Source organism: Bos taurus, chromosome 18, assembly GCF_002263795.3.
Source record: "Bos taurus isolate L1 Dominette 01449 registration number 42190680 breed Hereford chromosome 18, ARS-UCD2.0, whole genome shotgun sequence".
Taxonomy (NCBI): Eukaryota; Metazoa; Chordata; class Mammalia; order Artiodactyla; family Bovidae; genus Bos; species Bos taurus.
Genome location: NC_037345.1, coordinates 49,897,311 through 49,924,807, shown reverse-complemented (window position 1 = coordinate 49,924,807; position 27,497 = coordinate 49,897,311). Strand labels below are relative to the sequence as shown.

At 58.0% G+C, this 27,497-nt stretch overlaps 1 protein-coding gene across 2 annotated transcripts; it reads right to left on the bottom strand.

Moving 5' to 3' along the window:
- Nucleotides 1-161: 161 nt before the first annotated feature.
- On the bottom strand, nucleotides 162-27,320 carry LTBP4 (latent transforming growth factor beta binding protein 4). 2 transcript variants are annotated; one of them, XM_024979090.1, is made up of 33 exons: nucleotides 27,157-27,320; nucleotides 25,320-25,378; nucleotides 25,025-25,163; nucleotides 24,426-24,535; nucleotides 19,371-19,562; nucleotides 18,981-19,228; nucleotides 18,802-18,904; nucleotides 18,372-18,446; nucleotides 18,154-18,276; nucleotides 17,454-17,618; nucleotides 16,116-16,265; nucleotides 15,883-15,990; nucleotides 15,201-15,332; nucleotides 14,991-15,116; nucleotides 14,176-14,301; nucleotides 13,140-13,382; nucleotides 12,275-12,400; nucleotides 12,067-12,186; nucleotides 11,089-11,217; nucleotides 10,744-10,869; nucleotides 10,329-10,451; nucleotides 9,959-10,090; nucleotides 8,664-8,795; nucleotides 8,460-8,585; nucleotides 7,106-7,251; nucleotides 5,782-6,064; nucleotides 5,397-5,468; nucleotides 4,995-5,123; nucleotides 4,638-4,784; nucleotides 3,515-3,667; nucleotides 2,170-2,550; nucleotides 1,623-1,775; nucleotides 162-573 (listed from the first exon to the last, which is right to left on the bottom strand). In XM_024979090.1, the coding sequence occupies exons 1-33, from the start codon at nucleotides 27,303-27,305 to the stop codon at nucleotides 419-421; spliced, it is 4,881 nt and encodes a 1,626-aa protein (XP_024834858.1). In that variant the 5' UTR covers nucleotides 27,306-27,320; the 3' UTR covers nucleotides 162-418. The 2 variants fall into 2 exon arrangements, with proteins under 2 accessions (XP_024834858.1, XP_024834859.1); XM_024979091.2 differs by lacking the exons at nucleotides 24,426-24,535; nucleotides 25,025-25,163; nucleotides 25,320-25,378; nucleotides 27,157-27,320 and adding an exon at nucleotides 22,937-23,208.
- Between the last annotated feature and the right edge of the window lie 177 nt (nucleotides 27,321-27,497).

Here is a 27,497-nt window from a genome sequence, read left to right as displayed (position 1 = left end):
AAACAGACACAGGAGAAAAGCAGGGACCAAAGGAGGCAGAGAGAGAGCAAGCGACAGAGGCGCAGGAATGAAGAAGCAAGAATGGGGAGAGGATGTAACTTAGTGGCTCAAAAAACAAATTCTGGAGCCAGATGTTGAGAAATATCAGGCAGACAGAGGCGGAAGGTACAAAATAGGTGTTTTTTAATTGAACATTTTTATAAAAAGGAGCAGGAATGTGAAGGGGACCGTGGGCTAAGCCTGGGCCCGCGACGTCGGTAAGAAGGCTGCTCCTTCTGTCCATCTGTCCCACTGACCCTCCTTTCCGCCGGGTGCGGCATCGCTGTGCGCATGCGCGCAAGCGGGTGGGTGGCAGGGTTGCGCAGCAGGGACCCCGCGTGCGCAGGCGCGGAGTGGGCGGCCCAGGGCTGCTGGGGACTCAGGCCCGGGGTCTGGCGGGCGTGCAGTGATGCGGCTCGTGTGAGGGTGCGAATCCTGGGCGGCAGATACAGCGGAACGAGCCATCAGTGTTGACGCAGCGCGCGTTGACACAGAGCGGGGCGGCCGCCTCGGCCTCGTCACACTCGTTGATGTCTGGGGAGAGGAGATACCAGGAGTGCTATTCAGGGCTGGGGACTCAGGTGCCCGCCTCCCTGGCCCCTGAGGATTGTGGATGCTGAGTCTCCTGTCGGAGTGGAGACTGTTGGCTGTGTGAGCTGGACAGGTGACTTAACCTCTCTGCGCTTCAGCTTTGTATTCTGTGAGATGGATATGGTAGCCCCCTAGGACACTAGGGTTTTGCTAGGAAAACAATACTGATGATGGTATCAACACCCACAAATGCTTGTTGTGCCAGACATTGTTTTGAGCATATTACCTGTATTAACTATCCTCCTAATAACCCAATGAGGTAGGTACTGGGCAAACTGAGCCTCAGCATGGGGAAGCCCCTTGCCCAGTGTCACACAAAAAGCCCAGGAAGTTCTCAGACTAGCTGGCAAAGACTCTGAGTGCCCAGCCCCCTGCTGTTTCTTAGTTCTGAGTCGTTCGGGAAGTCAGTTCTCTTCGCTGAGCTTTGGTTTACACAAAGGCCTCACTGTCATTGCAAATCGATGTTCTCGGCTCTGTGAAATGGGTTCTGTAAGATATGCTCATTTTTCAGATGAGAAAAACTGAGCAAGGGACAGTGACCTGTCCAAGATCACATATCACGCTGGTGGACAGAGCCTGAGGTCTATCCAACTGCCCCAGAGTCCTGGCTTGTAACCACTCCGCCTTCCTGCTGTCTAAACCAGGCAGACATGATGCATATTCCCATTTTACAGATGGGAAGACTGAAGGTTCTTCAAAGAAGTCAAGCAAATCGCTCAAAATAGCTCTGGGAGTCCTTAACAATCACGTCTGCAGGATTCTATTCTCTCCATCCAGCTTCAAGCCCAGCCCTGGTGTTGTGGTCACAACCTGGCTTTCCTCACAACCTGACCTCTGCTGCAGGCATGCCCCATCCCTGAGCAAGAATTTTTTTCTGTTCCCCTGCCTAGCCGTTTGGCCGGTCTCCCTGATGACCCTGATTACCCACCGCTAGTAAAGGTTTTCCACCCTATCTCCAACCCCTCGATGCTGGCCCTGGCCCACCGCCTCACCAACGCAGGACATGCGAGTCATGTCCAGGCGGTAGCCGTCGAAGCAGTCGCAGGTGAAGCCCTCGGGGACGCGCACGCAGCGGCCGTGGGCGCAGCCATCCAGGATCCCACACTCCTCCGCCTCCAGTCCCTCGTAGCGCCCAGCCTGGGCGCCTGCGGAGAGTGTGGGGATTCCGGGGTTCGAGTGGGGCCCTGTCCTGATTCCCTGGGTCCCCTTCTAAACTGTCCATCCCGCTCCAGGGCTGTGGGCGGTGCTGTGGGGCCAGGATGTTTACTGCGTTGCTCTGTTCTCTCTAGCTTTTCCCTCTGTCCTCATCGTTTTCTCGGTTCATCTACCGAGATGGCTCTGTTGCTCTTCATCTCTGCTCTCCGTCGCTCTCTCCAACAATATCTCTGTTTTCCTGTCTCTCTGAGTCTGTCTCCCCCCGACTTCTCTTTGTTTCTATCTCTGTCTCTCCCCATCCCTCCCGCCTTCCCTTCTCCTAGTGCCATCTCTGTACAACTTGGTCCTCATCTTAGCGCTCATCACTCAGGCCTCAGTACTCACCAGCATAGCTTCCACCTTCAGGTGACTCCTCAGGCTCTGGGAAGGAGCCACGGGTGTCACGGGACCGGTAGCGCCAGCGGGTGCCCGGGCCGGATGGAGCAGGAGCCTCAGATTCACCGTAGGGGCCACCATCGTCCTCAAAGTCCGGCATGTCGAAGGGTGGCGTCCCGTAGGGGGCCTCCCGTCGGGCGAAGGGCCCAGGTGGCGGTGGGTAGGGGTCATACGGTAGGACGGGTGGTGGGTACAACTCAGGCCCATAGGGAAGGCCCTGGTAAGGTGGACCTAGGTCTGGGCCATACTCGTAGGGGAGTCCAAAGCCACCTGGCCGTGGGGGTCCATATGCAGGGGGGCGCAGCACGTTGCACAGGGCTTCAAAGTCATCTGCAAATAGGAGCCAAGCCTAACAATCAGCTCGGCTTCCCCGACATCTGCTATTTATATCCCCCCTGAGGGAAGAGGAGCCTGGAGGAGAGGGTGGGAGGGGCTTGGGCTGAGGCATTAGAGGGGTGTCAAAGGAGCGGGTTGGGGTTTCAGGGTTGGGATCAGGGGTTCTGGAGCCAGGACTGAGGTCTGAGGACTGAGACCGGGATTCCAAGGCACTGAGGCAGGAGTACTGAGGACTACAGCTAGAAGTCAGGATTCAAGTGATGGAATTTGTGGACCCATGAGATCTGGCGCTACGGGCCTATGAAGGTGGGATGGAGGTGTTTTAGGACTGGGAAGTATCAGGGACCTGAGGGATCAGGATGCATGGGAGTGGATCTGAGCCATGGGACCTGGAAGTCAGAGGACCAAGGACCTGGGGCTGGCACTGGTTTCCCAAGGGCTGAGAAATAGGGGACTCTGGGCTTTTAAGAGACAAGGCAAGGGGGATCTCTGTTGCTGTGGGCTGGCCTTTTAGGCACTTGGATGTGAATATCCAAGCCAGTGGAACTTGGAGGTTTGTGAGCTATGACCAGAGTCTGGGGGCCAGGATGGCAGGATCTGAGCAACTGGCATTTGACTTCTAAAGGTCCAGGCTTTGGGGGAGGGGTCTCATGGGCTGTTTTGTTTGGGGTACCAGAGACCAGGGGTTGAGAGTCTAAGAGCCCAGACCTCAGGGCCCTATGGGACTGGAACTATGACACCTGCTAAGTCAGGCCTTGGGTTTTCTGTGGTTGAGGCTTGGAGGTCTTTGGGTTGTGACTTGGGGCCTAAGAAACCAAGATTTAGGAATGGGCTGGGACATAGGGGTCTGAGGGGCTGAGTTTGGGGGGATCTTGGGGTCTAAGACTGGGAGTTTGAGGACTGGATTTGGCGCCTGAGGGGCAGAGTCTCTGAGTGTGGCCCAGGCAGGTGGCGGTACCTGAGTCCTGTGCGGGGCAGAGGGCACAGTCCATGCCCCAGGCCTCGCCATAGAGGCAGCAGCATTCTGTGTAGGTGGCCTGGCGATCCAGCCGAGGGCGACTGCACACGAGGTCAGCCCCCACTTCCTGCCAGCACACTCCCAGATTGTCATCTGAGGGCAGAGACAGCATGCATCAAGGCAGGAAGAAGACACTCAAGTCCTCCCAAATTGCTCAATCTCCTTCAGCCCAGCCAGCCCCTCCCTATCATTCAGCCCTTCACATCAGCTGTGATGTAGCTTCGGGAAGTCCTCTGAAGTAGCTCCAGGTGAGTACAGGGCTTGGCCTGGCACGAAATTATCAAATAGGAGGGAGCTAGGGTCTGGAGAGGAGGGATCTATCCAAGCCTGGCCTCTGGAAGGCTCTGTGACCCCAGGGCAGTTGCTTTTCCTTCCTGAGCATTGTTGTTTGAATGACGTCTTAGATAGAGTGTGGAAGGATGTTGTAGGAACAGTAAGCAAGAGAGTTTGTGTCAATGGGCAAAAAGAAAGGACCCAAAGAAATAAAGACAAACATATCAAAAGAGTCAGAGATTCAGTGAAACACAGGAAAGCAAAGGTGCAGAGAGAAAGACTTAAAAGCGAAGACAGATGCAGAGAGGGTCAGAAATTCAGAGAAAAGCCTAAAGACAGAAACTCAGAGAGAGGTGCAAAGAGAGACACACAGGGAAATAACAGAAAGCATGCTTTTAGCACTTAGTGAAACCAGGTCCTCCTTCTGTTCTTGAAAACAGAATTCTTTAGAACCACCCTCTAAGAGAGGGGCTACTGCCAATCTACCCAATATGCTGAAAACAAGCTGTGGGGGTCCAAGAGGGAATAAGCAAACGTGCTTGTGTACACCGGACCAGCAAGTGGCAGGGAGGTTCCTCTGAAACCTTAGTCTTTAACCACGCCAGCTGGCCTCCAGTTCTGAGAGCCAAAAGCCAAGACCAGAGGCTAAATGGAGCGTTAAGGGGCGTGACCGAGCCACGCGCGAGGGGCGTGGCCTGGGTGTAGGCAGGAGGCTGAGCTGAGGTTAAAAGGGGCTGGACGGCGTGGGCGGGACTGATAATCGACGGGGCGGGGCGCGGGAAGACTTCACCAAGGCTCTGGCTCTCGTTAGAGACGCAGCGGCGCCGCGAGCCGTCCAGCACAAGTGGGGGCTCGCACGTGCAGTGATAAGAGCCGATAGTGTTGACGCAGCGGCCTCCCTCACAAGCTGGCTCCTCGTCCGCGCACTCGTCATTATCTAGGGAGGCATGGAGGGAGTGATTAAGAAGTAGCCTCCTCCCCTTTTGCCCTTTCCCCAGTGCATTGACAATCTGATAAATGGAGTCTAGACTTCAGGAACGACTTCCTGCTGGTGGTGGTCACATTCCAGAGAGGCGCTGGCGTGACCAAGGGTTGGAAAGAGTCCCAGGCGAGGGTGGGGGTGATGGTGGAGGTGGGGGACTCTTACCAATGCACTCCAGTCGCTGGGCGTGATAGTAGTAGCCGTTGCTGCAGTAACACGAGTAGCCTGGGGCTGTGTTCACGCACACGCCGCTCTTGCACACCTGATCTCGGAAGAGCTGGCACTCGTCCACGTCTGCGGGAAAGATGATCAGAGGCACGCGCCTCACCAGAGATGGGGGAGGGCCAGGTTGTGGGATGGGCTGGATCGGGGGAGGGGAGTGTGTGGCTGCAGGGCAGGATCAGGAAAGAGAAGGAGGAAGAGATGGTGACAAAGACCCAGAGACAGAGTCAGAAGGTAGGGGTGGGAAGGGGAAAGACAGAGAAACAGGATGAGAGATAGAGATGAAGAAAACAGAGACAGGGTGAGACAGAGCTGGGCTGGAGGCTGAGGGTGGGTGGGCCTTACCTCTCCTGAGACTCAGATCTCCGCTGGGCGCCAGGTAGCCCCGGCCATGGGGGCACAATGACTGGTACTCAGCTGCACACAGAGACAAGGCTGAGCCCCCACACCCTGGCCCTAGCCCCTGCCTTGGGCCTGCTTGTGCCCACTTGCCTCAGTGCTTACTCTTGCCCCATGCCTGCCCTTCACTGCCCAAGACTTCAGCCCCTGTGCCTATTTGTATCCACCTCTCAGCCTGATGCCCACCTGGCTGGCAAGTCACCCTTGCCCAATGCAATACCAGCACCTCTGCCCCTTGTCCAAGTGTGTCCCCTTGTCCCAGCCCAGTCCCATGTCCACCTATTTCTACCCAAACCCTCAGCCCTGCGTGCACCCCGAGGCCCATGCCCACCTGTCTCGGTGCTCGGGCACTGCTGGATGCGGCAGCCGCTGCCCCAGCCCTCACCCACAGTGCAGCAGCACTCCTGCCACGTCACGTTCCGGGCCAGGATGTTGTCACAGGCATCCGGAGCCGCGGTGTCAAAGTAGCACTCTCGGCGCCCGCTGCTCACAGGGCCCTGCCTGGGTGGGCTGGGCCGGCGGGGCGGGGGTGGGGGCGGGGGTCTGGCTGGCAGACTGGGGCTGGCAGGTGCGTGGGGCTGTGCGCCTGGGAATGTACCTGGGGAGACAAGGGGCTTTAGCCCAGTGCGGGCTGAGCCTCCAGCCTCTCCGTTACGGATGGGGAAACTGAGGCCCCGGTGTGGCAGAACCAGGCTCCACATCCCTCACCATCGATCCGCCATGGTCTCTTCCATTCTTGCCTCTTCTGGTTTCTGCACCTCTTGCCTCCCTATCTCCCTCTCCCAAGCATCTGGCCCCTCATCCCACCTGCAGTTCAGGTCAGAGAAGAGGGCATTTCCCTGGCCTCCTGGAGGCCTCCTAATCAACACATCCCAAAATGGCCTGGGAACCTTCATACTCAGACCTAGGCCTAGACACTGTTTCCTGACTTAGGCAGCCCCACAACCTGTCCACGTGGAACCGCTCAAGTCCCTCTCTCACCTGCCTTCTCCTCCCTACCTACCCCGTGGCCCTTGCCTCCATCACAGTCCTGATTTCTCTATATTATTACTGTCAGGCTATATTGCTATCTGTCCCCCTTGAAGACAGGGTGGTCTTTTTTGGTCACTACTCTGTTCCCCGGAGAAGGCGATGGCACCCCACTCCAGTACTTTTGCCTGGAAAATCGCATGGACGGAGGAGCCTGATAGGCTGCAGTCCATGGGGTCGATAGAGTTGGACACGACTGAGCGACTTCACTTTCACTTTTCACTTTCATGCATTGGAGAAGGAAATGGCAACCCACTCCAGTGTTCTTGCCTGGAGAATCCCAGGGACAGGGAAGTCTGGTGGGCTGCCATCTATGGGGTCGCACAGAGTCGGACACGACTGAAACAACTTAGCAGCAGCAGCAGCACTGTGTTCCCAGTGCCCAGAAAAGGGCCTAAACACCGTGAACATTTGTTGAATGGAGGAATCTGGTCAAGTCAGAACCAGGATCTACTTCTGACACTGAGTCCCACACCTAGGTTAACTTCTGTGTTTTGCAGTTTTTTGTTGTTTAAAACAACAGCATCTAACTGATGGCAGCTGTCCACATTAGGAATGGTTAGATCCCATTACTTTCCTGTGGGGCCAGCAGCCATCAGTTAAGTAGACTTTGATCTCAGTCTCACCAGCAGAGGTCCGAGGGGAACACAGCGCCCGGTCATAGGGTCAAACTCCTCAGGGCTGTTGGGGCAGACACAGAGGAAGGAGCCTTCCACATTCTCACACAGGGCAGCTCCACACACGCCCTGTAGTGTCTCACATTCATTCACATCTGTCAGCAGGAGACAAGACGGAAGAGGGAGTCAACGGTGGTAAACTTCTGGAATTCCATCAAAGTCTGAGCTTTCAAGCATTTTAACGGCTCAGATCCCATCCTCTGCTTATGTTCCAATGACAAACCCTGATTTCCCCACGGGAGCCCTCTGCTTCTCCATTTTTCAACCCATGTGTTTTGAGTAGGTCAAGCAGATTGATGCATTTCTCTGGGTCAAAGACAGGCAGTGACCCAGCTGGGCCAATCAAAGCCAGTGCTGGGACTTGTTCTAGAAATACTCAGAGCCTCCCTCTGTAGCTAGGGATGGCAAGCTGAGGATGTTAGCCAGAGGTGCGACGGCCCCTTTTGTCGTTGTGAAAAGAGAATCTGCCTGAAAATAAATGCAATAGAGGATAGCAGAGCTGGGAGACAGCTAGCCTCGTTACAATTCCTATATTCACGTATCCCCAAAGTTCAAGTATTTCCCTGAACTTCACAGTTTTGATTCCCTTTAAAGAAATGAAGCCTGATGTGTTCATATTTGTCAAAACTAAGAGAATGTATAATTAAGAATCATGCATTGCACTGTATGTAAGATGAACCTCAAAAATATCTGTGAACACATATTGATCTCTGGTTAATAATATGCATTATTATGCATGAAAAATTTTGGGGAGTGATATAGTGATGCCTGCAATTTAATTTTAAATCTCTCCAAAAAATTAGGTGGATTAATGGAGAGACATGTGAGGAAACAAGTATAATGATAATAGAATGCAGGTCATGGGTGTGCAGAGATTCACTCTACAGGCCTTTTAACTTGCCATATGTTTAGAAAATTTTCTCATAAAATGTTGGCAGACTTCCCTGGCGGCCCAGTGGTTAAGACTCTGCATTCCAATGTGGGGGACAGGGTTTCAGTCCCTGGTTGGGAAACTAAGGTCCCATGTGCTGCCAAATATTTTTTTGTAAATGTTTGGGGAAAAAATGTTTACATACACTTAAGGTTATGGTACTTCTACTCCCTATGCATGAATTTTTAAAGCATACCCCAAATAAAATCTGAGTTAATAGGGACTCCTGACTGACATGAAGATGATCTTCTATTCCAAGGTCTAAATTCCATACCTCTAAAGGTTACATGCACTCAGATCTATGGAGAGGATCAGGGTTTGACCAGCCTCTTCCCCACCCTTTGGCCCCACCCTCCCCCAGGAGCCCCGTACCCACGCAGTGACGCCCGTCCCGCGCCCCCTCGTAGCCCTGGTCACAGAGGCACTGGAAGGAGCCAGGCAGGTTCTGGCACACGGCGTGGGCCCCACAGAAGGACCGGTTCCGGCATTCGTCCACATCTGCAACCACCAGACAGTCAAGCCAAGGCTGGAACTTCTATCCCCTCCGCATCTCACCCAGGCCCCAGGGACACGCACCCTGGCATCCGCCCCCTGGCGTGGGCTGGTAGCCAGGGTCACAGGCTGGCGTGCAGCGGTAGGAGCCAGGGGTATTCTCACAGCGCTGGGCTCCACAAATCGCTGGGCCGTATTCCTGGCACTCATCTATGTCTGCAAAAGCATGGGGAGGGCGTAGGGGAAAGAAAGGAGAGTCACAGGCCTGATTTCACAGGTTCTTGGTGCTGCTTCCAGTTCCTATGCCTGAGAGGTGTCTGAATCTGGTATTCTACGAGTCCGACCAACAAGCATTGACACCTCTTAAGGCAGGCAAGGCCTCATTACCATTTCTCAAATAGCCTAAATGTGACCCCACCTCAGGATCTTTGCACTTGGTGTTCCCTTTGTCAGGAACACTCTTCCCTCAGCTATCTGCATGGCTCCCTCTCTTGCTTCACTCCAGAGTCTAGGTCAAGCCCCCTTAACCAGCGCCCCCACCCTTATCTAACCTGTCCTCTGTGTCCATTTATCCTGCTTTACTTTCCTTCTTAAACTTCTTATATCCATGTATTTATTAGCATGCTGATTGTCACCTCCCTAGAATCCAAGCTCCACGTTGGCAGGGGTTTGTGTCTGTCCTGTTCCTTGCTGTATCCCCAGGTGTAGCTGCCCCTAAATCATTTGCTGGATGAATCAGAGTTATTTACATATTTATTGTCTGTCTCTCCCCGATAAAACATCAGCTCCATGAGGACAGAGATTTTTTTGTTTGTTTACTTTTGGCTGTGCTGGGTCTTCATTGTGGCATGTGGGATCTTTAGTTGCAGCATGTGGGATCTAGTTCCCTGACCACGGATTGAACCCGGGCCTCCTGCATTGGGACTGCAGAATCTAACCCACTGGACCACCAGGGAAGTCCCATGGGCAGGGATTTTGTTGGACTTATTGCCTGTTCTGCTCCCAGTATCCCACACGGTAGGGCTTAATGAATTCTTGTGAATTTAGTGAATGAGGTCCATGAAACTAGGTTTCCATGAATCAGGGGTCTGGCAACCCAAGAACGCAAAGCAGTTCACAGTCATTTCATCTGTTCCACAAAATGTTGACCTGCATACCATCCCCCCTAACCCCAAATCTGTGCTGCTTCTGGAAGCGAGGTTTGGTCTGTTTCCTGATAGAAGAGTCTTCCCTCAGCTTCCTGTTTCCCCACTACAGACAATGTAAAGACACACTAGTAGCTTGTTTGCACCACCGATGGGGAGAGAGTTAAGTGAAGCCTGGAGCCCCTCCTTGGTCATCGAGAAAGCTCTTCGTGGGGGCGGGGGCAGTGGTCTCACCGTCACAGGTGCCCTCGGGGCCTGCGTGGTAGCCGGGGTCGCAGTCTCGGACACAGCGGTAGGAGCCCGGGGAATTTTCACAACGCTGGGACCCGCACAAGGCAGGGCCCCGCTCCCGACATTCGTCAATGTCTGAGGGAGGAGGCGGGGCAGTCAGATGGGGGAAGCGGCGCGCGGGAAGAAGGGTGGCAAGGAGGGAAAGAAGAACAGGTTGGGGAGTCAGGGAGGGGAGAGCACAGTTAGAAGCTGGAGGCGGGAGACGCAGGAAAGGGGGAAGGAGGAAGAAGCAGAGGGGAGGCAGAGAGGGAGACAAATAGGGGAGACCAGGAGGCAGAGGAGAGAGGGATCTGGCCAGGGCGGGGCCTCGCACCGAGACAGGAGGCGAGGTCTGGGCCGGCGCGGTGTCCCGGAGGACAGATGCACTCGAAAGAGCCGTCGGTGTTGGTACAGATGCCGCTCTGGCAGAGGTCCTCCTCGCTGCATTCGTCCACGTCTGCGGGACAGTGTCAGCAACCGCAAGCCAGTCTCCTTCTCTGCCTGACATTCCAGACCACGCCCCTCCACCGCCTTTTCCCGGCCTCTACGGCTCCGAGACTCTAACGCCTTCCCCCACCTGCCTTAGGCTCCTCCCTTTCCTGCAAGCCCCACCTCTCCGACGAGCTTGGCTCGAGCCTGTCCATTCACTGCCCATTTTATCCAGACTCCGCCCTTTCCCCCTTTCCTCTCCAACTCCGCCCCTCCCTTTCCCCACCCTTTCCCGGTTCAGGCCCAGCGTGGGTACCGACCGAGGCAAGAGGCTCCGCGGGGTCCGGGCCGGTAGCCGGGGGCACAAGTACAGGCGAAGGAGCCGTCGGTGTTGAGGCATTCGCCGTGGGGGAAGCAAAAGTCGCCCTCCAGGCACTCGTTCACGTCTAGGGTACCCAGAGTTCAGACTGGGTCACCAGACCCGCCCCAGGACCCAAGCCCCGCCTACAAAGCAGCAACCCTGCTCGCAAGCCACGCCCCAGACGGCCAGTTTCTTAATTCCACCTATACAGTCCCTTAGTCCAGCTCCCACCTCCCCACCAGGCTTTGCCCAGGAAGCCAGGGCCCACTCCCAGGCTGTCCAGCCCTTTCCCCACCCAGCCCACCTGCGCAGGGCCCGGGCCGACCAACTGGCGCCCGGTAGCCTGGCTCGCAGCTGCAGTGGAAGGAGCCTTCGGTGTTAGTGCAATGGCCATGGGGGCCGCAGGAGGCGCCCGAACTGCATTCGTCCACATCTGCGGGAACGGGGATTTCAGAGGAGGTTCTGCTTAAGGACACATGGATGAGGGTCAGAAAGAAATGATGGGAAGTGTCTTGGGTTGGACGTGAGGTAAAGAGTCAGCAGCAGAACTGGGTAAGGGAGACCAGGGCTCTCTAATCCTGGGGACCATCTTCGGGGGATCCTGTGTCTGGGTTTCTGGGAACTCCCTGTGCCAGGATTCTAGGGGCAGGTGAAGGGACTGGGACAGGGTTCAGACATTAGTTAGGGTAAGGGGTCAGGTATTATAAAGCAGGATAATTGGATGCCATTCTGATGAGTCAGGGGTCCGAGTCTCTGGTCAGGGTTTGGGATCCAGATCATGAACCCAATCAGGTCCCAGAGAAGGGACCCTGAGAAAGGGCAGGGGAAGTGAAAAAGACAGGGTCAAGCATCACACAGAGTCAGGGGTTATGGTCAGGGTTATGGTTGGTAGTTATGGTTAGACCAGATGTCACAGTCAAGTTTAGGGGTCACAGGTCGAATACAGGGCCAGAGGACAGGAGGGGCACAACTGCTATCAGGGTTGGGGTCCCAGGGTTATCAGCAGTGTACACAGCTAAGGTCAAATGTCACAGTCAAGTTGAAGGTCATTGATCACAGAGGCAGAAGTCACATTCAGGGCCAAGGGTCATGGTCCATATCAGAAACTGCACTCTGATCGGAGATCAAGTCTAGTTCAAGAATCACAGTCATGCTCTGGGGGTTGTGATCCAGGTAAGAGGACTGAGATCCAGGTTAGAAGGCTGCAGGTCAGGTCAAGGGTCACAATCTCGGTCAGGAGTCATGACGCAGGTCCAAGGTCACACCCAGGGCCTGATCTTACCAGTACATCGGCCATGGTGCAGGTGGTGACCAGCAGGACAGGCCCTGCACTGGAAGGATCCAGGTGAGTTCACACACTCCTGCCCAGGACATGCCAGGTGGTTCTCACACTCGTCTACATCTGGGGAGCAGACAAGAGTGCGGCTTTGAAGTAGTGGCCCAATGCCCCCCTCATCCATCCACACTCCTCCCTCCCTCCCCGGCCTCACCCTCGCACTCGGAGCCGGCAGCATTGGGCTGGAAGCCTGTGGGGCAGACGCACTGGAAGCCACCTTCCGTGTTCTCACACCGGCCATAGGCGCAGGGCGGGGGGCTACGGGCACACTCATCCACATCTGGGGCAGAGGAGGCCAGTGGGGCTGAAAAAGGGACCTGGACCCCCTACCATCACCACCCACCCCAACATTCCATTCTGGAGGCAGTGCCCTGGACCTTGCTCAGGCTGCCCCCTCCTGCCAGAAGGACGGATCGTTTCACTGCTTCCCCATTAATGGTCTCTCCAACTGCCATGAAGTGGCCAGGACACCACCTCCTGCATGATGCCTTCTGTGCCTCAGCCCTGTCCCTTCCTGAGAGTTCCCACGAGCACAAGGTGGTGGTTTAGTCGCTAAGTTGTGCCTGACTCTTGCGACCCCATAGACTGTAACCCACCAGACTCCTCTGTTCATAGGATAGCTTGGGCAAGAATACTCTGGAGTGGATTGCCATTTCCTTCTCCAAGGGATCTTCCCAACCTAGGGGTCGAACCTGTGTCTTCTGCATTGTACATGATCTCCTGCATTGCAGGTGGATGCTTTACTGCTGAGCCAGTGGAGAAGCCCACAAGCACAAGAGCATCATCCAAGAAAGGGGGGAGGACTGGAGAACACCCTCATATTTGGAGAAAGGGGGAAAGACTCTGGAGCCAGACCCTTCCCACCCCGTCGTTTTCCCCAGGCCTCTGTCCCTGTCTTCCTCCACTGAATCTCATCCCTCTGCCTCTCTGCTGCCCCCACCTCCCACCCCAAACCTGTCTCTCTCCGGTCCCCACAGCAAAGAGCGGGGGTGGAGTGATTTTAGACCTGGTCCCCTCACCTTGGCAGGGCGCCCCAGGCCCTCGGGAGCGGAAGCCAGCAGGGCAGGCACAGTGAAAGGAGCCCACTGTGTTGTCACAGCGGCCAGGCCCACAGGGTGGTGGCTCCTGGGCGCATTCATCCACGTCTTCTTCACACGCAGAGCCCCGGAAGCCAGCCGGGCACACACAGCGGAAAGAGCCAGGCAGGTTCTCACAGACCCCTCGGCCACACAGGCCTGGGCTCTGGATACATTCATCTACATCTGCTCAGAACAAGGGACTCAGGTCATACCTCCTTTATGCCCCTCCCCCCATACTCTATTCTGCCTCCCTGACCTCCATCGCTCTGACCTTTCACCCTGCACCATCCTGCCACCCTGTCCTAATCCCTGGTCTCTCCATCTTCATCACTCTGCCAGCCTATCCCTCATCATCCTACCTCCATCCTCTGCTGCTGCTGCTGCTGCTAAGTTGCTTCAGTCATGTCTGACTCTGTGCGACCCCATAGATTGCAGCCCACCAGGCTCCGCCGTCCCTGGGATTCTCCAGGCAAGAAGAACACTGGAGTGGGTTGCCATTTCCTTCTCCAATGCATGAAAGTGAAAAGTGAAAGTGAAGTAGCTCAGTCGAGTCCGACTCCTAGCGACCCCATGGACTGCAGCCTACCAGGCTCCTCTGTCCATGGGACTTTCCAGGAAGAGTACTGGAGTGCGGTGCCATTGCATCCTCTAGCCCTCTATTTTTTCAATCCCTATGAAGCTGCTTGTCTGCTTCCTAGAACTCTTTCTAGTCCATATCAGCGGGCCTCCTTAAACTCTGTCCTTCATAACTCTACCCTTCCATCTCCACCCCCTCCCTCTGTTTCTCCAACCTCCATGACTCAGCCTTTCTGTTTTCCATCACTTGGCCTCTCCGTCCCCAACCAGGCTGCCCGTCTGGTTCTCAGAGCCTGGCCTCTGTCTCGAATCAATCAGCTTCCCTCTGCCTCCTGGCTCCGGCTCAGTATCCCGCACCGCTGCTGCTCTTCCCTTCCCCCCTACATGCCCAGTCCCTCACCCTGGCAGCTGGCTCCGTGGGGTGCAGCCTGGTACCCCGCGGGGCACACGCACAGGAAGCTGCCTGGCGTGTTCTCGCAGCGCCCACGGTCACAAGGTGGCGGCACGCGGTGGCACTCGTCCACGTCTGCGGGCACAAACAGGGTGGCTGGGGCAGGGGCAGACACTCCGCCTCCTCCCCTCCCCCAGACGGCTTGGCAGGGGGCGGGGGGGCCAGGGACAGCAGGGGCGGAGTCAAGCTGGGGCAGGGGCCAGGCTGAAGCGGGAGCCAGGGGCGGTAGAGGGGCTCGGAGTGGGTCGGTTTAAGGCTGCGGCGGAGCTTCAGCGGTAAGGACAGGACCTGAGTTGGGGAACCAGCTTGGGCAGAGGCAGAGAGGAGAATCGTGAGGGGGACAATTTGAGGGAGGGTAGGGACTGGGTAAGGCAAGGGCGGGAAGGGCAGCTTTGCAGACTCAGAAAAGGGAAGGCAGGAGGGGGCAAGGGGTGGATTGGGGATGGGGCAATGGTGTGACAGGGCGGAAATCACGAGTCACGGTGAGGAGGTGGGTTACAGCAGTTGCGGGTCAGGGGACGGGCCTTGGAGAGGGCAGGCACTAGTCTGGAACATAAAAGGGGCGGGGCCAACGGAAGGGCGGGCAGGTTGCGAAAGAGGGAGTGGTGGGGCCGGAATCGGTCTGGAGACTGGAGACGGGGCTGGGGGCCAGGCCAAGGCAGTAGTTGGGCTGAAGGGACGTGGGAAAGCGTGCGAGGGCGGGGACTGCTCTCGAGGGAGAGCTGGAGCGAGACCCTGGCTGGGGTGGGGCCTGGATTTCTCACCCAGACACTCCGTACCCCGCGGGCCGGCTCGGAAGCCCGGCCCGCACACGCAACGGAAGCTGCCTGGCGTGTTTTCGCAGCGTCCGGGAGCACAAGGAGTGGGAACGCGGCGACATTCGTCCACGTCTGAGGGTACAGAAGGGCTGGTCAGGAGGTGACACCGTACAGCCTCCCGCCCCGCCTCCATCCTCCCCACCCAGCCTGGCTCACCGATGCAGTGTGTGCCCTGCGGACTGAGCCGGAAACCGGAGTCGCAAGCGCAGGTGTAGCCACTGGGCCGAGGGATGCACCGTCCACGGCCGCAGACCTGGGGATTGCGTTGACACTCGCCTGCAGAGGGACCTGCGGGGGTCCAGTGAGACAGGGTTCCCCCATGTATGAATCCCGTCCTTTTCACCCCAGTACAATTCCCTCAGATCCTCTACCTAAAACACCATCCTGGGTGTCCCTCCTCAAACCAAGTCTTCTCCCTCTGATGCCCTTCTCTATCATGCGATGTTCTCATCAGATCTTCTGCCTGAATCCTCCCGTACTGCCACCCCAAAGTCTCCATTTTTTAATATTTTACTTTAGAATCCCGTCCTCTGCCTGAAATATGTTCTTAGTGTCCTCCACGAAAATCACTTGTCTCACATTAACTGAGCACTTACTATCTCCTAGATACTTCACAGACAGGTTGTTTAATCCTCACAGTAATGACAGAGAATTTGCACCCAGGCCTGTCTGACTCCAGTCCCTGGTGTAAACACCACCTCATCCAGCAAACCTTGATCTTTTCCCACCAATTTCTTAACTCCTCTGGCTGTCACATCCCTATTCTATTCTAGAATCTTCACGGTGGAGCCTCCCTCCCTGGAACTCTTGCCTGTGCCCTCATTTCCCTCTACCACACCTGATTCAGGGATCCCAGGACCAGTCCAGGCAGGGATGCTAGGCAGGGGAAGCTCAGGGCCTGGCCGGGGCTCAGGCCGAGGTTCTGGGCGATGAGTGGGCAGAAAGCCTGGTAAAGAAGGGGTGTCAGCATTGGAGACCTTGATTTGGGTGTCCCTGATCATCTCCCCTTTTTTTGGTGAGCCTGGGGCAGCCCCTTGGAGACAACACCCCCTCCTCCAGAAACCAGCTCACCTGAGGGTGGTCGAGAGGTGGAAGGTGGGGCACGGGGCTGGCTGAGGGACACTCGGGGTGGTTCCTGGCCTAGGGGTCTGGTGTTGTAGCGGAGGTCGGAGGCCGAGTAATGGTAGCCAGGGCCGGCTGGGCAGATCTCCCGAAAACCCTCTGGTAACAGGAAAGGGAGAAAGATGGGCAGAGAAAGGGCAAGAGAGTAGGGGGAATGAGAGGGAAGGGTGGTGAAAGAGAAAGAGAAGAGGGAGTTGAGGGTCTGGACTTGATCGTGGGGAAGGCTTGGCCTGGGGGTGTGTTAGGGGTTTGGTTTGGATGCTGAGATGGGGTGGTACCCTGGCAAAGAATGGGATATCTCAGAGGCTAAGGGTGGGACCAAGGATGTTTTTCCCTCTTTGGGATGATGGCAGGGACAGGAGTTGAAGGCAGGGTCTGGTTTGGTGTCTACAGGGACAGGCCAGGAACCAATCAGGTCCATTGTGGGATCTGGTTTTATGCAGAAAAAGATTGCCAGGGAGGTGTCTCGGAGAGGAGTGTGTCTTGGGCAGGGCCCAAAGCTGAAGTTAGATAGGAGGCAGTGTCTCAGAAGCTGGGTACTTGGCCAAGCCTCGAGACAAAGTTGGGCAAGCAGTCTATCTCAAGGGCTATGAGAGGTTGAGGCTGGGGGTGACGCTCGTGGGACACAGCCTAACTTCAAGGTCGCGGGCCTCAGGTGTCGTTGTGGCCCAAGGTGGGGTGGGGGCCCAGGCGGAGTCCAGTCTGATGATAGGTTGTCTCAAAGGCCGGGGGTGTGGCCAAGACTAGGGTCTAACTTGATTGGAGAGTCTGGGGGCGGAGCCTAGAAGGCCTATTTGCGTCAACTCTGAAGAAAGGCAGGAAAGATTGAAGGCGGGAGGAGAAGGGGAAGACAGAGGACGAGATGGTTGGATGGCATCACCGACTCAATGAACATGAGTTTGAGTAAACTTCGGGAGTTGGTGATGGACAGGGAGGCCTGGTGTGCTGCAGTCCATGGGGTCGCAAAGAGTCGGACACGACTGATCGACTGAACTGAAATGAACTGAACTGAATTGAAAGAAAGGCAGGCTTCCAAGGTGGCCAAAGTGGTAAAGAATCCACTTTACCAATGAAGGAGATACAAGAGACCCGAGTTCGATCCCTGGGTCGGGAAAAGCCCCTGGAGTAGGAAATGGCAATCCACTCCAGTATTCTTGCCTGGGAAATTCCACGAAAAGAGAAGCCTGGCGGGCTACAATCCAAGGGGTTGCAAAGAGTCGAACAGAGAAAACGAAAGCAAAAAAAAAAAAAAAAAATGCTCGAGAAAGACAGGCAGGAGGCACTCACCTGAACCGAAGGGTGGGCAAAGCTGGCAACCCCGGCCCCAGGCTTTGCCCACACGGCTGCAGCAGCAGATCTGTTTGGTGATGTTGCGTAGAATGGGCAGTGAGCAGCCGCCATCTCGAAGCACGCGGAAGCACGGCCCCTTGGCCTCTGAGATCACGTGTTGGGCTGGGGAGGACGGGGAGGAAATTCTTCAGGGAAGGGTTGGCAGTGTAGTGGTCTAGGGGATCTGGAAGGTAGGGGAATGGTCCCAAGGAGAGCTCGGTGGGTGCGAAGGGCATCTGGGAAATCTCAGAGTCTGAAGAAGAGCTGGGGCGGGGGGCCTAGAGGTCTGAGAAGGGTTCTGGGCTTGGGGAAAATCTGAGGGGGTGAAAGGGGGTCTGGGAAGGATCTCAGGATCTGAAGAAGTATCGCGAGAGATGAGGAAATGTTGGGGCTTGAGAGGAGCTGATCAAAGTCTGGAGATCTGAGTTCAAAAGGTTTAAGGGGTTCTTAGAAGAGCCAAAGAGGCTCCAGAGAGTCTGAGAGTCTAAGATGCGCGGAAGGGGAGGTACGAGTGACTGGGAGGCGGGGGACGGACCAGGGAATCTGGGAGGATCTGGGAGGGTGTGGTCTAAGTAATTCCCTAAGTAAGTAGACCCAGGGATGCTCGGCCATGAGGATAGGGTGGACACGGGACCAGCCTCAGACCCCGGCGGCTCACAGATGCAGCTGCTGCGGGACGAGTCGAGCAGAAAGCCGTCGGGGCAAACGCAAGTGTACCCGCCATGCGTGTTTGCACACTCTCCGTGCTGGCAGCGCCCTCGAGTCGCGCACTCATCCACATCTACGAGGAATGGGGTGATCCCAGAGGCATCAGGGCAAGCTCTCCGACAGCGCCTTCCCTAGACCCGAGCTCTTCCCACCCTGACTCCAGCTCACCTTCGCAGGACCCATTAACCCTTTCAAAGCCAGTTGGACACGGCCCATCTGGGGCGCCCCCCTGGTGGGTGTTACCTGTGGAGAAAGGAGAGGGGTGGGCCAGTGGCGGGAGGAGCGAGAATGGAGCGGGCGGGGGCAAAAATGGGGTGGTAGGAACTAAAAGATGTTGAGTGTGGTTTGAGCGCAAGGTCAGCCTTAGGTTGGCGAATGGCGTGAAGGTCGGGTAAGAATAGGGTAGCTAGCCAAAGTCAGAAAGTGGGATGGATGGTCCCAGCAGATATGGGTGGGTCTAGACTGGAAAGGATCCCCACAACGGGATAGGCATGACTAGAATTCGTATAAGGCTACATCCTAAGGGCAGAGTACAGGGAGCGGCAGGGTTCTCAGTCCTCCCCAGCTCCGAGCACCTTGGGGACATCCTGGGGCTTACCCAGGAGCTCCGAGCACGACTGACAGTCGTGAACGCCCCAGGCCAAGCCAGCCCCTCGGCAGCACACCTCCTGCGTCCGGAGCCCGGGCAGCGGGGACGCACACTGTGGGGAAGTGTAGGGTGAGCGCGCCCCCGCGCGGTGGCACGCTCCGGGCCCCTCCCCACCGGCCTCCTCTCACTTCGCCTCCGCGCAGCTCCCGAAAGCAGTAACCGAAGCCCGAGGCGTCCGAGTAGCCGTCCTCGCGCGGCGCGCTCTGTGCCAGCACTGTGTAGGGCGCTGCCGCCTCCGACCGTGCCGCCGCCTCTGCCCGCGCCACTGCCTCGGCATCCGCCTCCTCCCAAGGGCCGGACACACGCTCCACCTGGTGCACCACTACCGACGCCTCCTGCGGGTGCTCCACGTGGACGCTCACCATAGACGCCACACCTGGAGAGAGGCACCGCGGGTAGGAATGCAGGAAAAGGGCGCGATGGAGAAGGGTACTCAGGAGAAAGAAGGAAACATGGGAGTCAGAGGAACGACGAGGTGGTGGAGGGTACGGAGGGAACTCTGGCCGCACTCTCCTCACCATGTTCATCATCGCGGTGGTTGGCCAGCGGCATGGTGTACACAGAGCGGGTGAAGCCTGGCATGGCCGGGGCCGGGGGCCGGGCGCCCGATGAATGCAACTGGCAGAACTTGCCAGCGAAGTCCGGGGGACAGAGGCAGCGATCAGGCTTCACGCACACTCCTCCATTGTGACAGATCAAGGGACACAGGACTGGGGAGAGAGCGAGGACACTCAGGGTCGGCAACCCTCCTTGCAGCCTCTCTTGGGACGAGAGCACCCTCACTTAGTTCAGCCCCTAACGTTATAACTACACCGTCAAAGGTATCACTCAGTTCTAAGTCGTTCACCCTTGAGTCGTCTTGCGTCATCTCACTAACCCTGACCACTGGCATAGGCTGGGTCCAGGCCCCGGAGGTGTAGCCCCGCCCTCTGAGTCCACTCGCCACGCCCCCAAGCTCCTCCTTCACTTTCATATCGCCCCGCCCTCCCTCTCAAGTCCCACTTTCCCGCAGAGTCCGAGGCTTACTAGCCCCGCCCAGATAGTGTTGGCCCCGCCTATAGGCTCAGTCACGTCCACTCTAACTCGCGCCTTCGCATTTAGTCCTGCCCATTTTTTGCTGTTCCAGCCCCGTCAGACCCAGCGCTTGTCACTTCCATTGACTAAAACTACACTTCAGTCACTCCTTGGCACCATCCCGTGCTCGCAACTCTGTCTCCTTACCATTCTAGGCACGTTTGCACCCGGGCGGCAGGTTCAAGCTCCGCCCACAGGCTGTCCGTTTCTCCCCGCCCCGTCCCCGCCTCTCGCGTCTATGCGCCCCGCCCACATCGCGTTCTTCTACCCTAAGGATTGCAAACCCCGCCCATCGAGGCGTCTAACCTGCTGCGTTTAGCTCCACCCACCTTCCCCTCCTCACGTTAGTTTGCCCTGGCTCGCTCGCCCGCGCTCCTCTCATCCCACTACCCGCTATCTGCGCGTTCTAGCCCCACATCCCCGCGCTCTGTCTCCGCCCACCTCCCCTCTGGCTCCGGCTCCCCGGTTCCAGCTCTGACTTCCCGCCTCCGGTAGCCCCGGGGCGGGGCCAGCGGGAACGCGCCTGCTCTCCCCTGTGCGCGTCCTCGTTGGGCCTTGGGCCACCTTGGGGCGGGGCACTGCCAGCTGTGCGGCGGGGTAAACAAAGAGAGGGGTGCGGCGGGGGCAGGGCGGCGGCTCCTCGTTCTGGACCCTTGGGGGAGCCCCGAGCCCGCTGAGCCAAAGAAGGCCGGACACATCCTGCGAGGGCACCCCCCTCCCTTTCTCCCCTGGGGCTGCCGAGAACAGCTGGAGACAGCTGTGCGGAGGGGAGGAAGGGGGCAGGCGGCCGGGACCGTCCAGAAAGGCGTGTGTGGGATTCTGAGCCACACACTGGAGACAGGAAAACATAGAGGGAGCCCCCTCAACTTATAAGGGTACGGAGACTGGACTCCTGAGAAGAGATCAGTTAGAAGGCAGCACTCCGCCGTTCGAAGACCTCAGGAGGTTTCTGGAACAGAAAGGGAGCCGATCCCAAAGGAAAAGGAGGCAGAAGGAACCTCTTTAGTCCTTTTGGGGAGAGTTACCTACTAACAGGACTCTAGTGACTTAGAAGGAACGGCCAATTTGAGGGTGCTGAGAGCAAGGTGGAGATGGAGTAGTGGAATTCTTTCCAGCACATGAGAGCCTCCGCTGTTTGAGAAGATTCTAAGATATTGTGGAATACCCGCTTCCCTCTCAGCTAAGGGATAAGGTGCCCCAGTCTTTAGATTAATGGCTGCTTGAGGGGAGCACAGTATCTGGAGTCCTCTTGGGAGAATCAGCTGATCAAGACCAACTTTGGGTTTTTCTGAAAATAGAGGAATCAGAAGTTTCTGGGGGAGGGTGTCAGCTGGGAGGGAAGGACTTGGATACCCAGCAATCAGGGATCTCTGACGGGATTCAGTTGGAAATAGAAGAAAACGGGAAACTTTTTTAGGAAGGGAATTCAGCTAGAGTAGTTATCACTGTACAGCCTTTGTAATCTGGGGTTTCCCCTGGAAGTGGGGAGGAGTAGCAGGGGGACAAAACTAGAGTTCTCTGGTGAGGGGTGCAGTTTGGGGCGATTACATCAGAAGAATGGGCGGGAACTTCACTGAAGGGGCTGGTCTCTGGAGTCTGTTGATAGCGGTGCGGAGGGGCATGGGGACTGAGGGCAGAGATTCTTGGCTCCCCTAGTTAGGGGGCTCAGGCCAGGACTACAGGGTGCTCTAAGAGGGGTCCTTAATTAAGTGGCAGGCTTAGGAAAGGCTTAACTAGGAATGAAGTTTCCAAAATAAGAAGAGTCTCTGTTGGGGGCAGCGGTCGGGGGAGGGGGCATTTCCGAGCCATCAAAGACACTGCTTTGTCTTCTCTTGTCCTGAATGTAGCCCCCCCACCCCCATCCAGCTCCCTGAGGGCTCCCACACCCAGGGCGGGCCGCTAGATGGGCACAGGCAACTCCATGTCCCACACCCCTGGAGGGTTGAGGAGCTGAGGACATCGAGGTCCTCCCGAGGTCAGCCCCCCGCCCCGCCCCTCGCAGTCCCCTCCTTGCGCCTCCAGGGGCTTGGCACCCGCCTGGGCACGGCGCCTGGCAGAGGCCCGTTGAGGCTGGGCCGGGAGGGAGTGAGGGAAAGAGGGAGGAAGGGGTGGAGAGAGGGAGTGGCAGCGGGCGGGGGCTCCGGCGAGAGATGAGCTCACGCCGGCCAGGGCTGCGTTGGCCGGGGGCCAGGCTGGGCGAGTTCTCGGCGCCAGGGGCCCCCACTCCCCACTCCAGAGGGCCTCCGGGACTGGGGGCAGGTAGGCCCAGACTCTGAGAGCCCACCCACCATCACGCCCTGGAGCCAACAGGTGGCCCACTACCCCTACCTCACCTGACTCCCCCCGCCCCCACCAGGGCTCTCCATCTCTAGAGGAGCCTGGTGCGCAGACCCTCCTGTCCCCTCTGACCCCCAGGGGGCGCCTTTCCCCCCAGACCGCCTGTTGGATTGCTCTTCCACGTGCGACCCTTGCAACTCAGGGTCTTGCAGAGACCCTCCTATGAACACCTTTCCTCTCAGCTCTCAGGATCGACTTTCCACACCCCAATCCCCCTCCTCACAGGCACTTCCATCCTAGACTTTCCTAATGCCTCCCACCCAAAGAAGCAGAAACGGAAAACCGCTTCTCAAGGCCCTGGAACTTTCCCTTGGACTCTGGGGACCCCTGCTCACAGTCGCAGGATTCAGGACCCTTTCCCCCAAGTTCCAGAGCCCCTCAATTCTGAGATTCCCCACTTTTACTCAAAGGAAAGAAAGTCAGCCCCCGTCGCCTCACATGGGACACGACAGGTCCCTGAGAACCCTCACTACTTGCAGAATCAGGACTCTCAGGATCCAACCCCAAAAGCCAGGAATTTGAGGCTCTCTTCCTCAAATAAGCTGGGGATCCCCCAGCACTCTGGCACAAGGAATCTGGGATCCCTCTTCCTGGGGACTGTCTCCCTCATCCCCAGGGATCCTCCACCTCCCCCCCGGGAACCCCTCCCTCTGGACCACCACCCCGCACTCACAGGCGCGGAAGCCGGGTCCCCCCGGGGCCGCCCCGCCGGGCGCGCCGCTGTCCACGCTGGTGGTGTTGCGGGGCGCGCAGGTCGGGGTGCAGCGGGGGCCGGTGGGCCCATGGACGCAGCTCAGGCCGCACACGGCCGGGGTGAAGCGCACGCGGAGGCGCTCTCGGGGTCGACCTAGCCCGGGCTGCGGCCGGAGCAGCGCCAGCAGCACCAATAGCGACACCCAGAGCAGCCGCGCGCCGCCCGCCATGGCTGCAGCGCCGCGCTCCGCCGCGCCGCCGCCCCAGCCCGCCCGAGGGGCCCGGCCGCGCCCGCCCGCCCGCGGGGGAGGGCGGCCGCGCCCCCGCTCAGGCCCCCCCTCCCCACCACTCCCTCCCCGGCGGCCGCGCGGGGGCGCGTGGGGCTGGGCGCGCAGCCAGAGACGCGCAGGCTGGGCGCTAGACTCGGAGCGGGGAGGGGGGCGCCCCCTCTGCTCCCGCCCCGCATCAACAAGTGAATGGGGCCCGCAGGGGAGCGGCGGGGAAGGGAACAGGTGGGGGCGGGCCGGTCCCCCCCACACCCCACCCCAGACCAAGCTGAGTGTTTAAAGAGGAAAGAGTAGTGGGGGCCGCATTTGGGGAGAAGGCTAAAGGCTGTCCCCGCCTCAGTCACAGAGACAAGGGCTTCATCTGAGTAGGCGATTGTCATGGCACATCTGGGCAGCCAGGTGGCACATCTGGGGGGTGGGAGGAGAAGGGTCGGTGCACCTGGGCACACGAAGTGACTGGGGGTCTGCCTGGTGGGCAGGACGCTGGAGGGGCCCACTTGAGGACGCAGTCACATCTGACCGGGATCCTCACACCTGGGAGGAGGAGTCAGAATGGATTAGGGGAAACGGTGGAGGAAGATGGTGGGCGGGGGTCCTCACATCTGGCGGAAGGCCCACATCTGGAAGACTTTAGGGAGGAGGGGACACATCTGGGCTGAAGGCCACAGCAGGAGGGAGACTTTTGAGGGTAGCGGAGACTAGGGGGTGTGCTAGCCCAGGGGCTGAGAGCTGGAGCAAGAGGAGATGGGGAGGAGGGTTGGGAGAGCAGTGGGAGGCCTTTGGCCCCTAGCCGCCCCGCAATTTGGGGCATTAGGTGGCCCGGCAGGCGCCAACCCGCACAATCGCTTTTGTTGTCTGGGCTAGTTCGGGCGCTCTCTGCCGGGACAGCGCCCCCTTCTTCGGCCGCGGGGAGCCCGGACGCTTGGCTTCCTGGCCCCACCCCCGCGGGTCACCGCCTCTGGCCCGCGTCTAGTCCTGTCCCGGACTCACCTCTCGCAGCCGGACGCCGGGGTCCCTAGAGGGGGCTGAGTCCTGGGGAGGGGTGCTGAGCTACAGTGGGGGACGGCTAGGCGGCGGCTGCACCGTGGGAACCAGACGGCTTTATCTGGCCCGGAACCCCCCCATCCCCCTTCACCGCCTCCCCGCCCCCCAACCCGGCGGAGGAAGGGCGGATGTTCTTACCCCGGGACTGGCCGGCAGGGGCGCGCTGTGGGGGCCTCCTTCTCAGCAATGCCCGGGCCCCCGGCCCGCGGGGCCGCCGTCGCCTCAGCAGGGCTCGGGCTTCCTGCAGCCTGGGTGGGAGGGGGCAGAGAAGAAGTTGTCACCGGGGTTAGGCTGACCCCCTCCCCCCAACTCCCGCGGCTGGAAGGGACCTCCTACATCAGGAGGTCTTCCAGTGGAGGCTCTGCATCCCCCTTCCATCTCTTTCTGGGGATCAGGCCTGGAACATTCTTTAGAGTCTAGGAAGGACAAAGTCAGTGGGAGAAACCAGGATGAGGGAGGGAGAGAGAGAGAAGACAGAGGAAAGAGACAGGTAACTAACTATGAGAGAAAGAGACAGAGGCAAAGAACCAATAGAGAGAGAGAGAGAGACACGGAGACAGAGACAGAGAGATAGAAACTGAAAGACCTAGAGACAGCCATAGGCAAGAAAAGGAGAAATAGAAACAGAGACACAAGTTAGTAGAGAGAGCAAGGAAAAGGAGACCCAGGGAGCAGGGAGATATGTGCTGGAAATGGCGGGGTTGGGAGCATCTAGCAGGAGAGGGTCACACACTCACGTCAGTGGCTGCCAGTTAAGGGACACCTGTCTCTTCCTCACGCTGGGGCTGGCGCTCTGCAGCTCTGGGGGCCCTGGAGCCAGGCAACGCTGAAGGCCTGCACACTTTTCGGGCCGGCAGCTCCGGACCCTGCAGGAGGCTTCAGAGACAGCCAGGGACTAAGTGGAAAAGGAGGCAACCGAGTTCTTCTTTCATCCAGCTCTCCAGATGGAGTGAGGGATGAGGAAGGGACCCCCAGCTCCTCTGCTTCTACCATCTTTCCCCTCCAACCTATACCCCGCCTACAAGAACCCACCTCTAAAGCAGCGGCTTCTCCTGGGCGATCGGCTTGGACAGCAGCGACAAGCAGGAGCACTATAAATAGAGGGATGGAAGTCACTCAGCCTCTAGCACTATAGAACTCCCCAAAGGACAGTGATGAGGGATAGGGAAGGGGAAGCCAAGATAAAGCTGGAGGGTGCTTGGGGTTGATATGTGACCAATCTGAGGCACTTCGCTCGATGCCTCAGTTTCCCCATCTGTACAATGGGAGGCAAATTTGTTTAGGTAAAGGTCACAGCAACTTCACGTTTATTTTCCTTCTGAAATGTTTGTGGATAAGGCATTATTGGAAAAGACATTTTAAAGTCTTTTTTGAAAAAGAGAGAGACTCAGAGGATTTCTAAGGGCACTTCCAACCCGGCTCTGGGAATCTAGAACCCCGCCCTCCCCGCACGTCCCTGTCCTGGACTCAGCCGTCATCCCGCAGTTTGCCGGCAGATGGCACCACGTCCACAGGCCTCAACCGCTGGGGAGGGAAGTCCTCTTTTGACTGTGGGTCCAGCGGGGTGCAGAGGTGGACAGGGATACAGGAGCCACAGCTCAGCACTGAGAATCCCGAAGTCTGAGTTCTAGCCCGTTCCTGCCCTTCCACGCTGTGTGTCCTGGAGCCAGAGTCTCCTGGTCTTTGGGCCTCAGTTTCCCGCCTGACCACGAGGAAGGAGTCGTTCTTCGGAGGAATCTCCGCGCCGGGAGGGTCTCCGATTCAGGCTGGCGGAGCCCTCAGCTTGGGCGCAAGTGCGTCGCAACCCAGGGGCCCCCCAGACAAATCCATTATCCCCAGGCTAAGGGGGACGAGGACCGTGGGCGCGCGCGCAGGTCAGGAGAGAGGAGCAGCGCGGGATGCTGCGAAGGGGATGTCGGCCGTATGGACTCTTTTTAGACGGGTGGGGCCCGGTAGAGAAGGGGGCGGCCCGGGTGGGAGCCTCCCTGACCCCCGATCCTGCCGTCATTCCCTCCCGCCTTTTCTCCGGGTTAACCCCTTCCCAGCCCCGCCCCCGGAGCGGCTCGGGTTACTAAACGTATTCGCAGAGACCGAGGCGGGAGCGGAGCCCGGGGCCTTTGTAACGGAGCGCTGGGCCGCAGGGCGGGGGGTGGGGATACTGGGCAGACTGTTTCCTCCGATCTCGTCACCCGTAGACAGGAAGAGTGGCTATAACTCCCAAATCTATACGAAATTCTGGATTTCTTGCCGCGAAATCACTGGTACCTCATTCAACCCCAGAATCCTCTAATTCTAGAAAACTAAAGCATCCTTAACCCTCGTGAAATCTGAGCAGCCCCCACCCCACCTCCGCACAATTTCCCACAAGCCCCTCCGCCATCAACACCAAACTCCAAGTCTTATAGGGAAAGGTCTCTATTAATTAATTCAAGCATTCCCAAACCCCAGAAAACCAGGACGTCTCAACTCCTCCTTAAAGCGCCTTGATAACCTCCCATACTCTTCCTCCTTAAGCATCCCAGAAACCTGGGGGACCCCGTCTCAGCTCGGCCCCACCCATCTATCATCCTAGGAGAACCCAAAGCCCCATCCCTATATAAACTGGGACCCTGCTCCAAATAGACTCTAGAATTCTCTGGAGCCACATCTGTCTCTACCGCACCGGCGGGGAGTCCCTCCGCCCAGAACCTCAATACACCTCGGATTCTAACCCCTACAAAACAGAGGGCCCTAATAAATCCAAGAGCTCTGGTTCTTTATCCCTATCACGAAGCAGTGGGTTCATGTTCCCCTAAATCCGAAATTCCTGGACCGCCAGACTTATTGGGTAGAGGAGGCACAAGGACGAAGGGGCCGCAGCGGGGCTTACCCGGCCGGACGGCCCGGGATCGCCGCGACCTCGACGGCCTGGCTGGTGCTGGGGCCGGCGGCGGAGGCGGCAGTGGCGGCGGCTGCAAGGAGCGGCAGCAGCAGCACCAGCAGGAGGGGGCGGCGGCCGCTGGGGCCAGGCAGCCGCATCGTGTCCGGCGTGGAGTCGCGCTCCAGGCGGCCCGTCTGTCCAGCGGGTCCGGCTCGGCGCTACCCCGCCTCCCGCCCCCGCCGGAGGCCTACTCATTTTCTCCACAATCCCAGTCGCGGGCTGCGAACTTCCCGCCAATCAGAGCCCGGTGCCACCAGGGGGCGCTGCCTACACGGCCAATCAGGAGACGA